General features: G+C 37.9%; 1 protein-coding gene across 11 annotated transcripts in view; it reads left to right on the top strand.

The window, feature by feature from the left end:
* The window catches only part of DLGAP2 (DLG associated protein 2), a 459,270-nt gene that overhangs the window by 348,863 nt on the left and 87,920 nt on the right, over window positions 1–22,487 (top strand). For 7 of the 11 annotated variants that reach the window (XM_039568661.1, XM_039568657.1, XM_039568656.1 and 4 more), the window contains 2 exons: window positions 4,810–4,875; window positions 19,566–20,635. In XM_039568661.1, the coding sequence (XP_039424595.1) occupies window positions 4,810–4,875; window positions 19,566–20,635 (1,136 nt within the window). The remainder of the gene's footprint in view (window positions 1–4,809; window positions 4,876–19,565; window positions 20,636–22,487) is intronic. The other 4 variants (XM_039568660.1, XM_039568659.1, XM_010406520.4 and 1 more) reach the window with 1 other exon arrangement.

The raw sequence follows: 22,487 nt of genomic DNA, 5'->3' as shown, positions 1-22,487 counted from the left end.
ATAAAGATTGGATGTAGCCTCTTGAGGATTGGGTGAGGAAAGGAGTAGGTTTGCCAGAAGTGTTTTTAGCCTCCTGGGCAAGGTCCAAACCAATCCAATTAGCTGTCTCCCAGGAGGGGTGAGGAGTCCATAACATCTCCCAGGCATGCAGACATTTGGTTGTTACCTCGAGGTCAGGACCAGTTCTCAGTTCTCTGTTCTCATGATATACACTGAGCAGCCTGGGGATGTCTTTGGCCAGGGTCAAAGGCCCCCTGCATGAAGTGCTTTGATTGCGTAGCAGGATTTGAGGTACAGGAGATTTCTCTTCTAGATCTCTAAGTTTTCCTAGTCTGGGAGAGGTGATTTTGTTTTCTCAGATTATGGAGTGATGTGGTGAGTGCCCCATATTCATCATCTGGACACATTCTATGATCTGTCATTATGTGATTGAATGAAATTCCAGCTGCAGTTTAAATTGGACATTTTTAGGCCTGTGTTTTCTCTCATTTGTTGTCACACTTATAATACCAGGCACTATATAAAAACTGAAAAACAGAAGCTGCCATAGGGAGCTTGAACACAGTGAAAAAAATTGGTGTGAGGTCCAGAGCAGGCCAATAATAAATAAAGCAAAATCCTATGAACTAAGAAGTTCAGTATCAGTTCTAGTTCAGTCTTACTCTTATATTCTGATGGAGAAGGCAGTTAATTGATTATAAGTCTTGCTGATGTGAACCTTTTAAAGTATGTGAGCAACAAGTCCACTGACACTGGGGCCTATTTAGTGGATGAATAGGTTATAAAAGAAGTACAATTAGGAGATGGAAATGGCATGCCTGGTTGTTAAGGGTAGAATGACTGCATAAAAAATGAGGGCCAACAGAGAGGCAAGACTTTTCAGGTGAGGAAAGAGGATTTAAACTGATAGATCAGGTTCAAAGAGTATACTGAGAAGTTAAAGCTGAGATGAAAAAATTTGAAGGGTGGGCAAAGTTCATTCATCCCTGCCACAGCACATAGCCTTGACCAGATTTGGCCCATGCCAACCAGTGCTTTCCTAGAGAACATCTCCTTAGCAGGGTATGGAACAGAACAAGCTGGGGCACACTCCTGACAGACATCCAGCCTTTTCTTAGGACAAAAGCTGTGCCATGCCAGCTTCATCTTGGGCACTGGTCTGTGTCATTTCCCACTGTACATGTAGTAGCTTCAGGGTTGAACGAGCCATCTGGATCTGTCAAGCTGATTCCAACTCAACAATATCTCCTGACATTTCCAAGCTTAAGTCTGGAGAACTTCAGCTGTGAAAGGTTCCTATCACAGTTTTGAGTGTCATCTGTGCAGTGTTGCACTGGAATGAATGACAGATACATCGCATATCTAAAAAGGAAAATGAGATACTACATGTAAATGATAGTTTGTGCTCTCCTACTTATGCAGATCACAGCATCATTTTACTATACATTGAGCTTTCACAGAAGCAAATATCTCTGCACTTTTAGAGACTTTCATTTTTTGTCAATATTTTGATCCCTGTTGAGAGTGGATTTTCTTGCTACATTTTAGCTTCAGCTTCAGAGCAAAAGTCTTGCTTTGTATTTAGACCTGTCTGTGGTGCAGTATATACTGATAAGTGTCCCTTGTGTGAGAACTGTGTTCCACACATTGTTTAAAAACTTATATTATAAATCATCCTATTTTCATAATCTCTTTGTTTGCAATTCATTGCCCATTGAAGCACTCCATGCTAACACCATTTTCTTCTATGTCCACTGGTGTAGAATGTTCTACCAGTAGGTAGCAAAGGGCAAGCTGAGATCCCATAGATCTGTGAGATAGAGAAGGTGAATGACATGACATGAATGCACTCATCCTCTGACACTTGCATTTCAGCATGAGTGAAAGTGCTGTGATCACCTGCCTGTCTCCATTACTATGAGATATGAACACGAATGCTGTGTGTTCATGAATGAAGGCCGTGCTTTTCATTTCTGTGGTCAATAATACAAATGGTAATTTCTAGGAAAAATTTAAACTGAAGAAACAAAGGCTGTGTATGTCTGTTGCTGAAGGAATAATATGAGTTTGGAGTACAGATCAACCTCATACAAAGATTATCTGTGTAATCCTGTAAGAGCCACCAAGACTCTAGATTAATTTATGCTTCATAAGTACAGAACACAAAAATTGAATCTCTTCAAGGGCTGAAATGACAAAAGCCTTTTGAAAGACAACATAAACAGTGAAATAGTGATGTGAATAGGTATAGTGATACAATATAAAGAAATAAAAAGTCCTCATAATTAGAAAGTAAACTAATCACTAAGACCTACTCATACCCCTCATACAGATTCATAAATCTAACGGAATGACAAAGGAATTCTAATTTCCTTTGAAATATCTGCAAGACCCTATTCATAACAGAATACAGCATTTCTGTAGGAAGGACATTTAATCTCTTTGTGCTCTCTGTAGGCTCTTCTAGACAACAGGCTCACTGACACTAACAAATGTAGTATAGCTACAAGAGAGAAATTAATTCTAATCTTAATTCTAATGGGAAATTGAGACAGAAAGAGATTAAGTGGACTGTCCAAATTTGCACAGGAACGCTTACAGCAAAGTCAGAATCTGACTTATGGATCTCATTGCATGACCTTTCCCTTCAATTTTGAAAAAGAAATTTCTTTTCTTTTTTTTTTCTCAAACACTTCAGACCCACAAATTTTTAGTCTTGATTAGCCTACTCCTAACAGTCTAGTTTTGGGCAGACTTGTTTTATGATGCTGATTTCTTGCAAGGGAAAATAAAGTTATGCATTCATTCCATAAGTGTTTCTGAATATATGTGCAAGATAGACCTTTGGAATAAATTAATAGCTTTTTCAAAAATATAAAACTATCTTCTTTATTTTGAAGTTAGCAGTGAGATCTCCTAGTTACTTGCAAGAATGTAAAGGATCCTTCTGAATATTTTTGTTATAACTTTCATTTGATTCCTTACTCTTGTGCAGCCACATTAGAGGACAAGCGTATGAGTTATACAATACAGGCAGATCATGTGAGCAAAGTCTCCATGGAAACTGCCTAATTTGTGCTTTTATTTAATTAGAGTTGTCCATTACCTCTCCAAATGAAGTTTAATTTAAATTCATATGCCAGTCATTTTTTAAATTGTGTATGACTTTTCATCCGTCACTTACTGAAATCTCTTGTAGACTGTATTTTAGCAGACTGAGTTTTTTTAACAATTGAGTTTATAAACAAGATGTTTATTTGACAGCTTGGCTTATCCAACATTCTTAACATCCTTGGAACTAATTTTCTATGCAGTATCTGTGCTATACAACTTGTTGTTATCAATTAGATATTCTTAACCTCAGAAATTGTCAAAACCTCGGAACAATTGCTTGAGAGATTCACATGAGAATATTCACTCATTTTGCTTGCTGTGAGATAATTGGGAAAAAATCGGAATACAAATTGAAGTGTAACCAAGACCAAGAAATATGCAAAATGCATGTGTTTGTTAAATGGAGCATTGAAACAGGCAAAACTGTGTGTCTATTGTAAGCTGCACCACAAAAACCATCTGGTCTCATTGAGGTACTCCTAAGAAAAGTCTGAGCTGGTTCAACCTTACAGAAATGTCTGCCTGAGGGTATGATAGTATGAACTGATGTGAGTTATTTGGAAGTCATCAGTCGTCGGCAGTGCATCAGAAAAACACGGTCGGCAATACCTGATTTTATCTTTCTTTTGAGAGCTGCTGGTTGAATGTACAGTGAGAGGACATGGAGTACTCCATTATTTCCCTGTTCTTCTGGGGTGTCTGTGCTTGTAACATACACAGACGGTAAGAAAGAGAACAGTGGAAGGCAGTGTATACTTGATAATTTCCACCCACCTGAGACACCAGCAAATATGGAGGATAGGGGAAAAACATAAAAAACATTTAAAAGGTAGCACTGATAAATAAATGAAACATATTAATGAGATATTTTGTATCATAATCCATGTATTCTGAAGCCAATCTTGCATCTCATGGAATTGTTACTGACCCAGTTTTCCATTTGCTGCACCATTACAGAAATATCTAGACTACTTGCCCGGGCCAAAAGTAGTTTATGTGCCAGCATGACAAGAGGGCAATGCAGAGGTAACAAACTGCAACTCTGAAAGGGATGTAAGCAGGGTAGCTCAGAGCTGCACTCAAGCCATTCAGGTGGTTTCTGCATTCATGCAGCATATACATACCACCCAAGTTTAAATACTTTTTCATAATTACACAAGTTATCTCTAGCACAAAAGTAAATGTTATTGATAAGAAAAAGTCATCATCACAGCATTATCATAGTTCATAATGGCAGAATAGAAATGTTTGTGAATAAAAGGTAATAAAAGTGGCCTAAGAATAATGTGTGGGAAGTGCTAGATGTGCATCTGGGGGACCAACAATAAGGATTCTTCTGGAATAATTACATGAAGGCAAAAACGCAATACAATTCAACATCACTAAGTTGGAAAGAACAATGTAAAAGAAGTTACAAAAATGGCATTTATGAATATTATGACACTAATTATTTGAAAATGTCTAGCAAAATTAAAATAATAAAAACAATTAATCCTGTTGCTAATAGAAGAACACTTGAGAAACTGTCAAAGGGATAGATACTGCAGATAATAGCAGCTCAGCAGCTTCACATTAACAGAGGTCCTGAATGGTAATAGGTATCACTGAGTGGATTTGAAAACTAGTGGAGAGTTATGTCTGGATATAGAAAAATATCAGCGTTATTAAATAGCTACTTTGTTTCTGTCTTTTCAGAAGAAGAGGGTGGCGATCTGCTCAAGTCGGGCTTCAGTTTTCCAGGGACGCCAGAGGAGGAGCTAGGTACAGATCCCATCTCTCAGATACCTGGTACTGCTCGTGCACCCCAAGGCTGGGCGCAGCCGCGGGGCTGGGCGCAGGAGGCTGCTCTGGGGCACAGCCTCCCCCCTGCCACGGAGCCTGCAGCAGGCACGGCACCACGTGGTGTCAGTGACAGTGGCCAAAAAACTCTCAGTCCAATCCTTCTGGGTATTTTTCACCTGCTCTATAAGGTTAGAGAATACAAAGTAAAAAACATCGGATTTGGGTAACAGTCAGGCAACTGAGAATTCAAAAGAAGGTGTTCAAGGAATTTGCCAACCTTCCTTCTTTTGTCATTTTCTCTTTTTCTTACCCCTTAGAGAACAGCCTAAATGCACACAGTTTTGAATGTTACCTTCTCAATTTGAAAAAATAACAGAAGCAAGAAGAAATCACAAACTCTTAAAGCCCATGAGTGAAATCTTGATACTTCTGTTTTACAAAGCTAGAACTAAAATGCCCCACTGGCTTCAGTTTTTTACATTTAGATTGTGAAAACATGAGTTTCTGTTCCTGGAATTTCATACTCACATTGTCACTGGTTTATGTGAAATCCAACAAAATTTTGATTTACATGCAATTACTTTATGTGGTTATTTTTAGAAAAGCAATATGGGAAGTGGTTTCTATGTGTTTGCTACTTAAAGCTGACTTTATTCAACATGAGCTTACTTACATTTCAGAAGTCAGTGTAAAGTAATTTTTCTCTTTTTGTGAATATGCTCATGTTAATATATTGCAACAGTTTATTTTTTTATTTTAGGATATTGTTTTAGTTGACAAGAATATTATGAACTCTTTCCCTGACTGTATTATTGCACACTGCTAGGAAGATAAATCACAGTTGCTATGTTAAGGAAAACTACTCAAGCAGTTTGAACAAGGAGCATGAATTCAGACATGTTGTGTCCTTATGTTTAGACAATCTCTTAGAAGAGGATTTTCTAAAACAAGTAGTGTTGCCACTCAGTTGCACTCAAGTCAGGGAGTTTCATAAATGTTCAATGTGAAAATATCTGTACTGGACTTGTTTATTCACTTAATATTCCAAAACAAGTGAAAAAAGCTACAGGATTCCTTCCAAAGACTGGACAGAAGAATGTGTTAAGGAACAGACTGAAGAAGCCTCAGGCAGTTTCTGCCGTAATCGAAGTGGTGTAAAAGGGAAGATATGGTTAAACATGAGGCTTCCTAGGAATTTCACAAGTGGATCCTATGGAGGAGCCATGAAATGAGCAAGTATCTCAGCCTTTTTGGACATTTGGAGTTTTTCATCCTGCTGTCCCATTTCACAGCACACAGGAAGGAGTTCAGATGCCCTGGTAACGTTAGAATTCATCTCATCTGAGAGTTGGAAAGTATTTCAGATGTAGATGTCTAAACTGTAGATCTCTGGACTTCTTCTAGAGTCAATGAAGAGTGTTAGACTTTTCTAGGACATAGCAGGTTTGGTCTACTTTAGAAGGTTAATGAAGAGTGAGATAAGTCATGCTTTAGAAGTATGTCAAAATTGTTCTCCTTCCCATTTTTTTGAGAAAGATCTGCAGGATTTCTGGAGCCACAATAAATGGTATATAAGTCAATAATATTAAATGTCAAGTATCTTTAGGAGCAAGGACCCTCTTATGAAATTGGTAATCAAAGATTAACACAAAGATATATTCTAACTGACCAATCATCCAGAACCCTAACTGGGAAGAAGATGGGGGATTAGTCAGAAACGAGAAACAGAAAAGTAAAACAACAGAAATAACAACAACAAATCACAACTAGACTACAAAGGAATTAAGCTGCTTTCAAAAATTGCAACTATTTATGGCCAAATGACTGAAAAAAGATAGGCCAAAAGCAAGGAAAAATCTGTCCTTGCTCCTAGGTCATGTGTCCTTATTAGAGTCCTCTGAAAGTAAATACCAAAGGTTTCTAGATAATACATGGGAAGAGGTGGATGGCTTTAATATTTTCGGAAGAAAATCCTGTCCTTCTCAGAGGACCTAACTACCAAACAGGAGGTCATCAAAAGAAGTGGACTGGGTACTATCACTAATGTAAAAACATATGATGTCTGCTTCTCCCCTAGAGAGAATCACTGAAATTGGGAAGACTTTTATAAAAGTTGTGGGATAGTTAGATAAGTTCTGTGTAGACAAGCTCTGTAGTTACAGCTGTGCTAATGTGCTACACCTCTACAGATGGATAGGATGTATCTGTCTTTCTGTCTTTGCCCCAGGGTTGTGTTATGTCACTTGAAGATTGGTGTTCAAATCAATTAACTGTATATATATAACATAAGTGAAAAAGCTGCAAACTATTAGATCTTTCTCAGTCTTCACTTCTTCTTGCTGTTGCACATGTGTAAAGGTAAATATTCGTTGGAGAGAAATGTGATTCTGGGTGGATACTCTAATTACTGGACTATGGAAATGGGCTCACTTCTTTTCTGTATATACATAACCCAATGACTATGTAATTGTTTTGTATAAACAGTCTCGATTTGACAGACTGCTAGAGACCTTCATCCCTGAAGAAAACACAGAAAGGGCTTTCCTTGAGAAGTAAAATAATTGCCCCTAGTCAAGATAGAGTCAGGATGATGTTCTTTGAGGAAGCTCTAACTGCAGGACCATTCATTATTCTAGACTCCCATTGTCCTGAGGAGCTTCAAGTTATGATCTCTGTGGTACTGAAAGATCTCTGGCTCCAGGCCCTTGTTTGTAAAATGGGTTTAGTATTTCCTAGTGAGGTTTGGGGTTTTGGTGGGGATTAATTAATGTTTGCACAGTATCTCACCAGAGTGAAAATGCCGAATAGTCATTAAATAATATTTTTAATAAAATGATCCACTGCCTTAATTGGAAAAAGGTATCAAGGGATAGGACTGATCTCAGCTCTTTCCCACTATTGATTCTATAAAAGACCTCATTAGTTTAAACAGGCATAAATGCAATGGATTCCTTCAAAAAAAGCTTATCCATGCATTAACAGTTAGTTTGTGAGAACCATACTTCATAGCTTTTCCACTAACATTTATTTGTTACCAGAGTTCAGGGTGATAAGTATTATTGTTACAACATTCACACTCACACCAAAAAAATTCCTATTCTTTTCACTAGAAATATCTCAAATAAGCAACCTGGTTAACCAAATAAACAAATGAAGGTAGCAGGGCATGGTGATGAGAGCAAGAGATCTGATGTGTGATCTCAAGCAGCTCACTGTAAGTCTCATGGAAACTGGAGTTCTTTCAATTCCAAGCTTTCTTCTTGCTGGTGTTTATATTATCTAAACAATGATAATGTATTAGAAAATAAACATTTAATTAAACTACTCTTTTCTATGCTATCTGAAAATTTCCCAGTCTTGTTTACTTTAGGCATGCAAAGGGTAAGGCAACATTTTGCTTCAGGTGTCAAAAGAAAATAGTGCAATCTTAACAAGAGAAATAGAAAAATGCCATGTTTGAAAGGCATTCAAATAGTTAAAGAAATGTGAACGGGGAAGATGGGATGAACTTCTCTTTAAATATATATTTTAATAGATAGTGCATGCACAGAGTGAAGAGGGAAAAATAGGTTATTGAAAAATCGTTTTAATTACTTTTTATAGGTAAGGAAAACATTTAATTTACACAAGTTTTATAGTTAGCAGCACCTAATATCAAGCAAGGAAAGAGAACTTGCACTAAAGGCTTTTTGCTAAACTAAATTGCTGCTTTCTCTTCAGGAATGGATATTGGGTTGATGTTAAGGAAAAGGTTGAAACATGTAAAACAGGTTGTAGTTACTAATAATGCTCTTAACATGCCTCAATTACAAAGTAAACTGTAAGGGACTTTAAGGGCAGGTTACAAAAATGTATTCTTATTTCACAGTTGATGCATTTGTGCTTTTGATTAATTGGTAGAGTTCAAGTGTCAGACAGTAACTCATGGTTATTCAATCACTGTTGATTGCATGATCATGCCTTTATGACCTTATGTGTTGGAAGGAAGAAAGCACATGGCTGTTCTTGAAATGAAAACATAAAAAAAGTCCTGACTTTTCAGTCTGTCTGTCCTTCTACCGTATTATCCCTCCTTACTCAGTGCAGTCAGTGTCTGAACACTCCCTACTTTTCAAGGGTTTTAGCTTCCTGTACCAGGCATGACAGGAAATTTTCTCAAGGACAGAGATGGGGCTGTCAGTGAGCTCTTGACTCTCCTCTGTGCCACATCCACGCCTTGGTGCACCTTTCCCCAGGGCATCCAGGGATAGTTAAACATCTGTAGACTGACTGGAGCTGGTGGGACTTCAGTCAGACACGTGGCTTGTCCACACAGAGTAACCACTATCGTGACACTCATCCCAGTAATCAGCAGGCACAGTAACACTCTGGTTTAAATTCTTAGATGTGCCACAAACTGGAGGTTTCCCTGGTTTCTGACATTAACACTCAGAGGTACAGAAGTTTTATTCTAGTCGTATGAGGAATAGAAGTAGGGAGTCTACAAGAGATATGCACAAAGGTTCACTGCAACCCAGTGAGGTAAGGTCAAACCTCTCCATGGCAACTGACACCCCTGCCCGTGGCCTTGTCCTGAACCATACAAATAATTCATGGCTGACAGAAAACTTGACTGGAGATTTCCCAAGTTAATCCTCTAACCGCATGGCTATCTTTCTGCCATATAATAAAAATATGTAGCCAGGTGGTTTGGCATGACAATATACAAGTATTTTAAATTTACAAGAGATTTTAAATATGATGTGCCCTGATATGACTCAGTGTGACCCTATTACTTGCTTATTGTGACTAGATGAACAGATACTGCAAAAAATGGCCTTTCTTATTAGTCTTATTCCATCATATCTTGAAATAATTCCACTTCACAGATTTAATTTTTCTGTATCCAGAAACTGTAGTGTAGAAGCTTATTGATGTGATGATCAAGACTGTAGAAAACGCTAATGAAATAAAATTATTTTCAGAAAATAAATTTTGAACTTTAAATTCCTTTTAGTTATGCTTGAGAACTTATTCTGTAAATTACTTTCAGTCATAGAAGAAAATCATATTATATGTCCTGAACATCATGTAAAAACATGCTAACTGTCCAGCATTTTAATTGTAGGTTGTTGGCAACAAATGCTTATTAACATCTGCAGATCAAAAGCTATTTCTAAAATTTAAATACCTCATAATGTCAAATAACTCTGCAAAAATCCCATTAGGCCCAAGGTCAATTCACAAACAGGAGGAGACATTTGTAAGGATGTAAGATTAATCAAATAGGATATTTGTAATGAATTATTCATCCATTTCTACTACAGAATACAAAGGGGTTTATGCATTCATAAACAAATATTTCTGTTCTAAATGATTTCACATGTGGGATGTTAGCAAAGAAGGGACATTTTTCTCTCCCTCATGCCCTTCTGACCTCTGTAACACCTGGGTGCATACCTGACACGCAACATTTACCTTCCCATAGTGTGACAGCTTCAACAGATGAGATGATGAGATGAGATGAGATGAGATGAGATGAGATGAGATGAGATGAGATGAGATGAGATGAGATGAGAGACTGACTGCTTAGCCACATGTGCCTTCCTCAATGAGTGTCTTCACTGGATTGTCCCTTTACAAAAGGATAAAATGTGCAGCCTTTTAAATATATTCCTATGATGAGCAGCTTAAATGATGTGCTTTCCATTTCCTCAGAAAAAAAGTTACCATGCTCTACCTCCACATTCGTCATTGCCTGCTTAGGTTCTGTCAGGAGTGAGACAAATTTTGGCACAACCAGGGTGGTGGAGATGCTTCCAGTGTGGAGGTAAATGACCGCAGTCTTCCGTTGCAGTGCTGGGCACATAGGCCACTGTCTTCCCGAGAGAATTTGCACTGGCAGAAGCAGTGCAGCAGGATAAACACCAGCAAAGATTGCTAATACAATCCCAGCTTTCACTGCTGAGTTCAGTTGTCACCTTTCATTGTGCAACTTCACTTGTTTTTTCCATCTTTTTATAATGTCATTTCTCTTCATAAGAGAACAGACAGCAGCACAGTGTGATGCCTTGTCACAAACTTGCCTGCAGTGAGGGTACTCAAACCACCACCTCATCCCAGGAACAGGAGTCACAGTTTGGCCCTTCACTGCCACATGGAAAATCTGGGTGCCGGTGATGGTGGAGAAAGGCAATTAATGTTTGCAGTGTTTGTCACAGATCCAAAACAGAGCTCAGCCAGAAAGAAAAGAGACAGCACCCTGATTCGAAAAATTCCCAATCTGGAGGTTATGTAAAGAGGAAGATTGTCTGCCTGTTACTATAGCAACAGGTTTAAAAGGGATCTTGTCACCAGGCTGCTACTTCTTCCTGCACCCCATAAGAAAATCAGGATGAGTCCTCCTCCATCTCAGTGGGTTGAACTGAACAGAAAAGTTCACCATACAATGGCAAAGCAGCAAGAGACAGCGCCAAGGGTGTACACCTGAGCAGATAATGATGAACTCCAAGAAGTAAAATAGTTCTTTTGCGTCAGACCATGGCTAAAACTAAAATTTTTGGTGAATCAAAAGTCTGCAAAGAACTGATGCTGAAACAAAGAGAAAATCAAATAATTTTCTTCAGTTCTGATAATTTAAACTCTGAATTAATGTTTAAAAAAAAGAAATATAAAGGTAATTTTGAAATAGACTGGTATTTTAAATTCAGCAGTCATTGTTCTGTGGCAATAATCAATGCTTTTGATAATTAATTATTACATTATTTCTTTCCCAGAAGAGCACTCTAAAATAAGTGAAATCTTTGAAATATATCCATGTTTTAAAGAAAAAATAAAAGGCAATTTGGAGGGAATATATGATAAATATTTTTGCTTGGATACATGAGCATTTATTCTTGTAGTCCCCTTAGCATTGGATGGGGTGGAAAATTTCCTCTGTGATATATCATCACAAAAAATGGACAAATTCAGAAGAATTCCAGAAACACTAAGAAAAAAATCAGGGAAGAAGATCATAAATATCAGCATTATTTATTTTGTTTGATTTTTATTTAAGAATCAATGATAAGTGTTTCTTAGTAGAAAAGAAACCCTGGAGATTTGGTGGTTCCATTCAGTTGACTAGTTGGTCCAAGTGATTTGGATCCTTGGGATTAAATTTTGGCAATTATGCTATCACAGGCAGTATTTCAGTTTCACCCTTCCATGCCGTCAACTTTCTGACTGAGAACCCTTGCAGGTTTCTAACACATTTATTCCAGTCCAGCACAAATTGTGCATTCTGCAAAATACAGCCCTGATAGAGACAATCTACCTCAAGTAACACAGGTGTCATAGGCAAAATGACCAAGAACTTTTCTCAGCAAATGCTTACAACTAATCCTGGCCCCATGAAGTTAATGGGAGATTTGTTACTGCTATCAATGTGACAAGGATTTCCCTTGTACTTCCAGAGCTGTGCATAGATTTCTGTGTATACCTTTCACTGTACCATGCAATTACTCTGGCTTTCTTTAATTGCTGAGAAAATAGTGGCAGTATTATGACCCTGACAGAAATGGGTTTTCTCATGACCTAATAACTGCAAGTAGCAAAATTTTATCCTTTAGGAAAGAAAGTCCATAAAGCCAGGCACAATAAGGAACAAAAGAAGTTTAATGGTGTTGGGCTAGCATTTCTGCTGTGTATTTGGAAGCATTATAACCAGTTGTTCAATGATATTCACATAGTGAAGCCCCAGTTGACTCCATACAGCTGTATTTCTCCAGAAAATAAGCTTATATGTTAGTTATTTTAGGTCAGTCTAGTCCTGATACATAATAATTTTTTTCAAAACCTTGCTGATCATACAGATTCTGTGAAAAAAATATTAGTCATAAATAATTTTGTGGACTTAATGTGTCATAGCACTGTTGAAAGATGAATAATGGCAATGTACTTCAAACTTGAAAAGTACTGTGAAGGTCTGTGTGCTGCATACTAGTTGGTACCAAGACATCACACACTTCAAACCAATGGAAATTAATTTTGCACCATCCTGAGGACTCCCTGCATTGCTCCACTCCATATCCTGGAGTTTTATACAAATCCCATATTGCCTCTCATGGATTTCTGTCCTGTCCTTTGTCATGGCATAGGCACAGTATTTTGACTTTCATACTCTCCATTCAGTCCAAGGGCTAATTTTTCCACCCAGAAGGTGTGGGATGTGTTCATTCCTCAAAAATGTTTCCACATTTCTCCATTTTCACATCTAGCATGCCCTGTTCTCCATGCCAGGCAGTTGGTGTTGTAATGTGGCTTTAGCTTGTCCCTGGTCACAGCTTTCCCCAGAGTTATCACAACTCTGTACTTTTCTTCCTTCCAGTATATTGTGCTTTGTGTCCCCCACCAGCCTCCCCACCACCTCCAAGATTCTGTTCTTGCTCATTGACAGTTATTCTGCACTCCTTTTATTATATACCCTTTATTCTTATCAAGCTTATTTATCTCAGGAATAAATCCCTTGAGATGCTAGACTGTCAAATCTTTCAAATCTTTATTTGAAAGAGGATAGACATGGACAACTGTTGGGCTAAACAATAGGATTCAATGCTATCGAATATTTGTTCCACGTACAGACACCTGCATAACAGTGCTCAAAACTGACTGTACTGAATAAATTGCAGCACATGCTCCTTACTTCTCACTTTGGGTTTTCTGACTGCTCCAGTTTGGTATGTTCTGGACTTTGGTGCTGTTTTAATAGAATTCAAATGTCCATTTTAATCTAACATGGGAATTATAAAAACCATCTTACCCTTGGTCATTATTTGTCATGTTGTTCCACTGAATTAGCTTGGGCTGTCAAAACATTTTCCATGGTTTAGCAGAATCCATGTGCCTCAGATCACCTAAATTTATGCATTTATGATGTAGGTTTCTGCATTGGAGCTTGTCAGCCACAGTTTTTGCCATAGTCAGCAGAGGCAAATATGTACATGAAGGGTAGTATTCTTCTGGTGGTTTTTCTGACATGTAGTTCAGGCTTCAGAAGAGGCATGTCAGTTTCTCAGTCAAAAATAAAACCACATCCAGACTGCATATTTGTAACAATCTTTGGCTCATGTTGTTCTTGAAATCGTACTTATGTATCAGTTGGAAGAGTCCTTTTACATAGTATGAAATTATGATGGCAACAGTTTAACTGTATGGGCTGGACACGTCCTCTAGCTCTGTTTACACTGCTGGTGGGAACAGAGCCGTCCAAGCCTGCCACACAGTGCCCAGGATTCGGAATAGAGGAGTTTTTCAGGTTTATGTGTTGAAACAAACTAAGCATCCACGTGCAGCCCATGTGCTGTTTGACAGCTTTGGGCATTTTGGTGTTTGGCTTTAGCTCCTCAGAACCACTTGCTTCTCCCCTTTGACTGTGCAGGGAGACTGGGTGCATAAAGTACCTTGTTGCAACAGTTCTACGAGAATCAATATAACTTATCTTTGAGGGAATGCTACTCAATGTTCAATATTTCAAGTAAGCAGCCTGAGCAGGTATGTAGGAATTCATGGAAAGGTCAATACACTGCATGAAGTGCACACACATCACAGAAAATACAAGTCATCTTCTAAAACTGTAAGGTGGTGACTCAATCTTTGTGATTTTATGTCAATTTTATACCAGGTGTTGTGCTACATAAATAAGTTGAAAATCTCATGAGACCCTAACAGAAGCATAAGGTATTTGCATTTCCAGAACTTCTTCCATGCATTTGGCCAATCAGTCACTCTTCTCATTTCCAGTAAATATTTGTTTTCAAGGCTAGAATAGAACAGAGAAAAATACTATAACAAGTTAATGAGGAAACAGTGCTCATCTAACACTACTTAGTGCAGACCTTGGACAGACATTTTTCCAGCTAAAGCATTTTAATTATCCATTTTCATGTTTAATGTCTACTTATTTATTAATATGCCCATTTTTCCAACATTTCGTTTTTTTTATTAGCTATAGGTTAAGCTGTGAGTATATATTCTTCATAATGCATTGCAATACTGATTCAACTGTGTGAAACAGCAACATGCAGCAGTCTGGTTTTGTCTACCACCTCTTTTTGAAAGCTAGATTAGGTATCTCTTTTCAGCAGTGCATTTTCCTGGTTACACTAGGCAGAAGAACAGCTCCTTCTCCAATGAAAACAGCACAGATCTCTCAGATGGGAAAGTGGATTACTGAGGGGCTTATAAGGTTAAAGCAATTCAAACTAATTTCTCAATAGAAAGAAAAGTAAGAAAAAAAAATTAGGCATCATTTAGTAGTTCCAGAGAGTATTATCATGCTCTAAAAGCTTGCTTCTAATATGCAACACATGAAAAGATTTGTGGAGACATGCCCTTCTTTCAAATGTCAGAGAAGTTTCAGTGTCTTTATATTGACGCTTTTTAGCCAAGAGCAGTGTTCCAGGAACTCTGGAAATGCACAGCTCTTATGTTTCATTACTTAGAGGGTTTTAGCCTTCTGACCTAGAACATTAATAGCAATTCTAATTCATTATTTCAAACATTATTCTTGGTCCCTGAACCTATCTTTCTTTCCTTGATACTGCCTAGCACAAGAAAAAAGCTTGGATGACCTAAAAATTGTGGCCAGGGCCCAAACACAGGCAAAACAACCTCTGCTTGGAGCAAGAATGTCCAGAACTGGAAACAGGAGGAAAAAAATGCAGGACAGGACATGGCATAACAGGGAAGGAGTTGAAAGAGATAGGAAGGGATGCAGAAATCCTTCCATCTGCCAAGGTTAAAGGTTGACATATCTGTACAGTAGTCTCTGAAAAAGAAGAGCTTTAACGGATTTTCAGGGGCTTGGAATTACTGGGTTCTCTGACATAACATCTTATGTCTTGTTCTAGGTCCACCCCCAGCCGCAGTCTTTAAGTATTGTCTGACTATCCATTGAAGTTAATTGGAAGATTCCATTTTGCTCTGATTAATCTAAAAATAATCATTCCTATGTTCTCATATATTTTTCTCTGTTCCTATTCCTTTATCTCTTTGTCTGCTTTGGGTTATGCTTATGTTTTCTTCTATCTCCTTTTAGCTCTTTAGCTCTGATGGCGGCATTTTATGTTTTTAGAGTGATTGCCCAGAGCAAACATAGGACCTGTTGTAAAAAAAAAGAGACTTCAAGATATAGACTAAAACTTCAGTCTAATCTGTCATTATTGGATCAATCAGATCTGAAACTATTTTATTATACCAAAATATTAAATTTCTTTTGAAAGGATTGAGAAAAAAATGCTGTAGCTTTATGAATTTTTATGAATCAGCTGAGCTGTGGTCATTGACCACAGGCACACTTTTAGCCCCTTGCAAATGCTAGAAAAGCATGTTAGATTAATTGAATTTTAAGCTAGCACATTTTTCTTGGCAGGCTAAGAGCTAGCACATGGGCAATAACACTGCTCTGGTACCACACAGTAATTCATTCAGCCACAGCTCAACTGTTTCTTCGAGCCCTTCAGTCTCTGAACAAAGTTGACTGAATAGTACAAAGCACAAATGACTTGATAAATTTATATATTGTGTTTCAAAGTACTGAAGATTTTTCAAAAGATTTGTATGAAGAAGTAGTTGTGTCTGGGATAAAGAACAGGTTTGATGTCCTAGATAGACAAACCTAATTGGAGTGATAAATTTAAATGATGCACATGTAAGTAATTTGGGGGTTTATCTAGTTTTAGTTACTCTCTATGACAGAATTAAGAGGGGACAATTACTTCTGGAAAACATCTACTTCTTAACTCATGTTTTAATTATTTTGATTAATCTTAATAAATGCCTATAGCAGTTTCTAGCTACTGTGTTTCAAACAAAAATAATTCAGACATTCCATATAGCACATAAAATGCTATATGAAAGCATGCTATGTGAAAGCAACATACAGAAAATTGTATTTTTTCTTTAGTTGCAATGAGCTAGAATCACGGGGAGCCATGAGGGACAGAAAAGCTGTTGTTAGATTATCCATTGCAGTGCAGTCAAATCATCACATCTCATATTCCTAGGGATGTAACAGGATGAAAATGTTTGAAGCCTTCTGGGCTATGTTTGATGTTGCATGAGGCCTAAAGAAATCACCAGGGACTAGTAATTCTGTGCTCAGGAACTAATTTAAAATTAGTTTCTTATTCTCTTTTTTTCATTCTGGATCTCTGCCGTGCCCTTACTTTTTTTGTCTAAATGCACTGGTGAGGCGTAGTACAAGTTATATTCATTTGCAGATGTGCAAGATTGTGATGAAAAGGCTTGGGGTTGATTCTCATTGTCCTGTCAGAGCGACAGAAGAGCTTCCTTCCACCTCCCTCTGGCTCTCACCTCTGTGAACATTAAAATCAGAAAATCCATAAGCACTTTGGAAAATGTTTCCTGTATTGCAGCTTCTTATTTCTGTAAAAGGAGAACAGTACCTTCCACATAGAATCATAGAATAGCTTGGATTGGAAGGGACCTTTAAAGGTCATCTAATCCAACCTCCCTGTTATAGGCAGGGACATCTTCAACTAGATCAACCTCTTTCAGAGTAAAAAAAAACTTCTTCCCTCCATCTAATCTCATGGGTTTGTAAGAACTACTGCAGTAATCTCTGTCTGGTGCTTTGGGAACCCTTTATGGGAAGTACAGACGGAGTAAATCCAGCACATGGTCCATTATCATTCCCCTCATAATGTTTGGTAATATCCTGGGTAAAGTATCACTAATTACAGGACTACTTATGTGGCTGACTTCCAAAGCACTGTTATAATTTACTGCCATGTCTGTATATAATCAAAATTACGTCATTTCAGAGAAACAGTTATATTTCCTTTCTGTAACTACATTTATGCAAGGTATTTTAACCTAAATAGGACAACAGACTGAGTAATCAGCAGTAATAAGATTTTATTTTGATGTGATGATAGCCAAGAATTAAGTAAAAGAAACAGACAGGAAAACAAAATAGAAGCAGAAAAGGATATATGAACAGACCCATCAGTTTCATGCCATGATAAAATGTGGAGGTGACATTTGGACCCTTAAATCCATCTTTGACTTCAGTGTGGCAGAATTGTGCCTAGGCTGAAGAATACTTCACTGTTTATTAGTTTAATGTTCCATTCATTTTAAAAGGTTGTGTAGAACTCTGTTGAAATTAGGGTGTAATAAAATTATCACAAAGCATCTCTCACAATAGGAAATATAGGGCATTTAGGTTATGAGATAGCTGATGCTGAAGACTTGCAACCAATTGCCTTCTGTACTGAAGGTATCATGATGTAACACTTATTAGTTGAATAAAACTAGAGAGATATGAGTATTGATCTGTTTCATGACCATATCCAGGCATTGAGTTTTCACCAGCAGTGGAAATATGATTTAGGGGAGCTTTGTCATTTGGTTAGAAATCCTTCAAAGTGCTGTCAATTACTGTGTTATCGCTACAGCCTGGTTTCCAGTGTCCAGTTAATAGATATTCTCTGGCTTCCATTCTGGTTGAGACCTGCAACTTCCTTGTATCAAGCACCTGTGTGAGATTATTTAGATTCTTAAAGTGGATTTGCAGAAAGGCTGTACTAAGTGGGTTGTATAAACACTTACACATCTGTCTTATCCTCTAAAGGATTATCTTGCATCCTATCTCTTTGTCTGCTTTTGAAATGTTTCTTAAAGAAGCTGAAATTGAAGAGGGAAAGTGAATGAGAAAATCAAATAAAGTTATTTCTGGGGTTGTTTTTAATTTTCTGTTTGTAGCATTTGACAGCTGCAAGAAATTACATGAGAGAAAAAAATCAAAGGCTTAAGTATCAAAATCTTTGCTTACAAGCTACTCTTATTTAGCAATCATGCTTGCATAATAACCACAACTTGAAGCACATGATTCATAGGAACAAGTAATCTAGTATATAAAACCCCATAGTATGTACCGAAATATATTTGTTTTTTTCAGGAATAACTTAGAGTCATTGAGTAAATATTTTGTAGTTTGGTCATAAAAAGGGGAAAACTGCCTGATAGAGAATACTCTACACGTACGGTAATAGCAATAGTACTTCTGGACTAAGGATAACAGATGTTCAAATAGTATGAAATGCTTATTCATAAACTGTTTAGCAATATAAAAATTGAGCTTCATTTCAGCACGTTCATATTTTTTTTTCTCTTTGCTGTTTATTATTTATACTTCTGAAGAGTGAACTTAGGATCATGAAGCTGAGATTCATTGAAGAAAATGAAGTTCAATTTATGGTACAAAAATGGCTCCATGGAGAAAGGATACATTTAATATATCCAACTGTGAAACCACCAAAACAGAAACTAGACCCATGTAACTTAAATGACTAGCCACAAAGCTTGACATATGAGCTATAAATATTAAATAATAAACTTGAATGTATCCATTAAATTTGAGTAAAATTACATAATGAATAGCTTCATAACATCTAGAACTGCTAGCAGACAATTTTGCAAACAGAAAGGAGGGTATATTCACCCCATTATTTACTCATAGCGAACAATTTTAATCAGTTTTTAAATGGTGGAGGAAATTTCATGAATGGTGAGACTTTCCACCAAGCTCATAGAGAAAAAATGTTTGGTTTTTCAATATACTTGGAATTTTCAAGTTAATCTTTTAATCAGACACATAACACAGGTTTTATGTGTTCTCATGACAGACCAGCAGTACTCATGGTCGCCTTCTCAGCACTTCAATGAAGAAAGATACTCTCCTGCTCCGAGGAATATGAAAGGATTATCTGGTAGTCGCAATCAACCACAGTTATGTTCAGCTCATACTTGTGGCTTAGCATCCCCTGAAGATTGTGAACATACCCACGACCATATCCACCATGGGCAGGAGCCAAGGCAGTCATATCTTCTCAGCCCCACGGAGAGTTGCCCGCTGGACCACCATCGTTGCTCCCCACGCAGCTCCATTCATTCTGAGTGCATGATGATGCCCATGGTAATGGGCGATCACATGTCAAGTAGCACTTTCCCCAGAATGCACTACAGCTCACATTACGACTCAAGAGACGACTGCGCCATGTCTCACGGTAACCCTAAGATTAACCGTATTCCTGCAAATCTTTTGGACCAATTTGAGAAACAACTTCCTCTTCACCGGGATGGGTTTCATACTTTACAGTACCAGCGGACCTCAACAGCTGCGGAACAACGCAGTGAGAGCCCGGGAAGGATACGCCATCTCGTTCATTCTGTCCAGAAACTTTTTACTAAATCTCATTCTCTGGAAGGATCATCCAAGGGCAATGTTAATGGAACCAAGGGAGACAGTCGAGGGGACGATCATCATCATGGGCACCATTCCAAGCATAGCAAAAGGAGTAAAAGTAAGGAGCGAAAACCAGAAGGCAAGCATAAATCTGGAATGAGTAGCTGGTGGAGCTCTGACGATAATTTGGACAGCGATAGCACTTACCGAACCCCTAGTGTGGTAAATAGGCACCATGCAGATCATATATCCCATTGCTATCCTGAGGCACTCCAGGGGCATTTTGGGGATCTCTCATTGAAGACTTCCAAAAGTAACAATGATGTGAAGTGTTCGGCTTGTGAAGGGCTACCAATGACCCCTGATAGTAAATATATGAAAAGGAGTTCTTGGTCCACGCTTACAGTAAGTCAGGCTAAAGAAGCTTATCGCAAATCATCACTGAACTTAGATAAGCCTCTGGTTCATCAGGAAATCAAACCTTCCTTGAGGCCGTGCCATTACCTTCAGGTAAGAGGAAGATTTTCTTGAGATTTTTAATGAAAAGAGCAGCACAGTATATGCCATAGTCATCGTAAAAAATATACAAAGGTACCTCTCAAAGAATTTCTGTATGGCTCTCCCATTGCAGATATTCCATTAAACTGAGAAATCTCTAGCTTTTGTCTTGGTTTATAGACCACAGATTGAAAACTATAAAACAGGTGTGATATAAATTAGTTTCAGGTCAGTGGATGTGTTTTCATCTTTGGAATTCACACTGAACACCTTGATGAAATACATATATCACACTAAAAAAGAGCAGTTCTTTCAGCAATCTGGGGGCTAAAAAAAGTGTTTCAAATACGGTTATGAATGAGTGATTTTAAACAGGCTGTGGGGAATCCTATTTTTGTATTCTTTTATTCCTTTTCTCCATGTTTTTGTAAGTAACAGAAGAATGGATTTACTGGGATACCAAATTGCTTTGTTGTGGTGATGATCGCCCATATATTGCTTTTTAATGGTTGCATCACCCAGGATCATATTGAACTGAGCCTCCTTTGAGACCATACTATAACAACATGGGTATTAAAAATACATGGGTACCTCAGAGAGAAGAGATTTCAGGCCTGGCCTTCAGACTGGTTTTGATGGTGTTCTGCACGTTTTCTCTTTCAGCAACAAAGCTCTCACTTTCTCCTACATTTAAATTTTTATACCTTCTGCTTGATGCCATTTGCCACCCCAAGGTCACGCTAATGTAACTATTTATCATGCTGCACAATGGTCTGGATCGTAAAGTGACGTGAGTTTAAAAAAATACTTTCCAAAATACTATTTTTAGACATTTACATCATTTGCCTGGCCTACGTACAGCACAGTCCCATCACAAGTGACATTAGCACATCAGATTATACAGAGAACTGCAGTGGGTGCAGAGCAGAAAGGAGGGAGTACCTTGGAGGATAACTTCATCAGCTAGCTTTGTCACTGGAAAAAAATGTACAATACCAATATTGCTTTAACAATTTGTACTAAGTATAGCCTTCAAAGCCCACATTGTTCTGAGTATGTTCTTTTCTATTTCTTTTTAAAGAACTCCTCTTTCTCCAGAACTTAACTGATTCTCACATTAACATGGGGAAATCTCTGGTCCAGATTTATGTATTTGGATATTTTCAGTTTCTCTGGGCCCTACAGAAACTGGCAAACACAGATTAGCAACGTGACTGCACTTCTGTGCAGAGCTCTCTCCTGTCAGAGCTATAGGTGTCCAATAGCAATGAGTCACACTTGAAGAGCCAGATCTTTTCAAATGCATATGCAGACATCCAGGATCAATCTTCTCTACTGAAACAGGGAAAGTTTCTCATTGCAGAGAAAGGAAAATAAATTGCAGCCCTCATAGCATTACCATGCAAATTGATTCCAACCTAGACTGACAGCTGTGGTATTTTATCATATCCAAGTACAATCTCATGTATGTAAAATAGACTGCACTTCCCTGGAAGTTTTTGATCTAACTCAATGAGCCAGAACTGGAAGCGCATGTGCAGAGACTTCCACTCTGTGGAACTCTATGGAACATATGTCTATGTTCTAAAACCATGCATACAGCTGTGACGTTACAGAGAAGTTTAGATATGACTAGTTTTTTCCTTCCTGTTACACACTTCTGGTTCCTCTACATCTCTTTTGGGTTTAGTGCTTTCCTTCTCAATCATGTTTCATTGTTTCTTCTTCCCCACCACTACATCTCATTTGTCTTTGCAGAAGCCATCAATTTTTACTTCTCATTGGCCTTCTCCTTACTCCCAATTTATATCAGCATCTTCAAGTGAATGTGAAAGACTGAGTTCACAAACTAACCTGGCTATCA

Source organism: Corvus cornix, chromosome 3 (assembly GCF_000738735.6).
Source record: "Corvus cornix cornix isolate S_Up_H32 chromosome 3, ASM73873v5, whole genome shotgun sequence".
In the NCBI taxonomy this organism is placed as follows: domain Eukaryota; kingdom Metazoa; phylum Chordata; class Aves; order Passeriformes; family Corvidae; genus Corvus; species Corvus cornix.
This window is presented reverse-complemented; position numbering and strand designations above follow the sequence as displayed.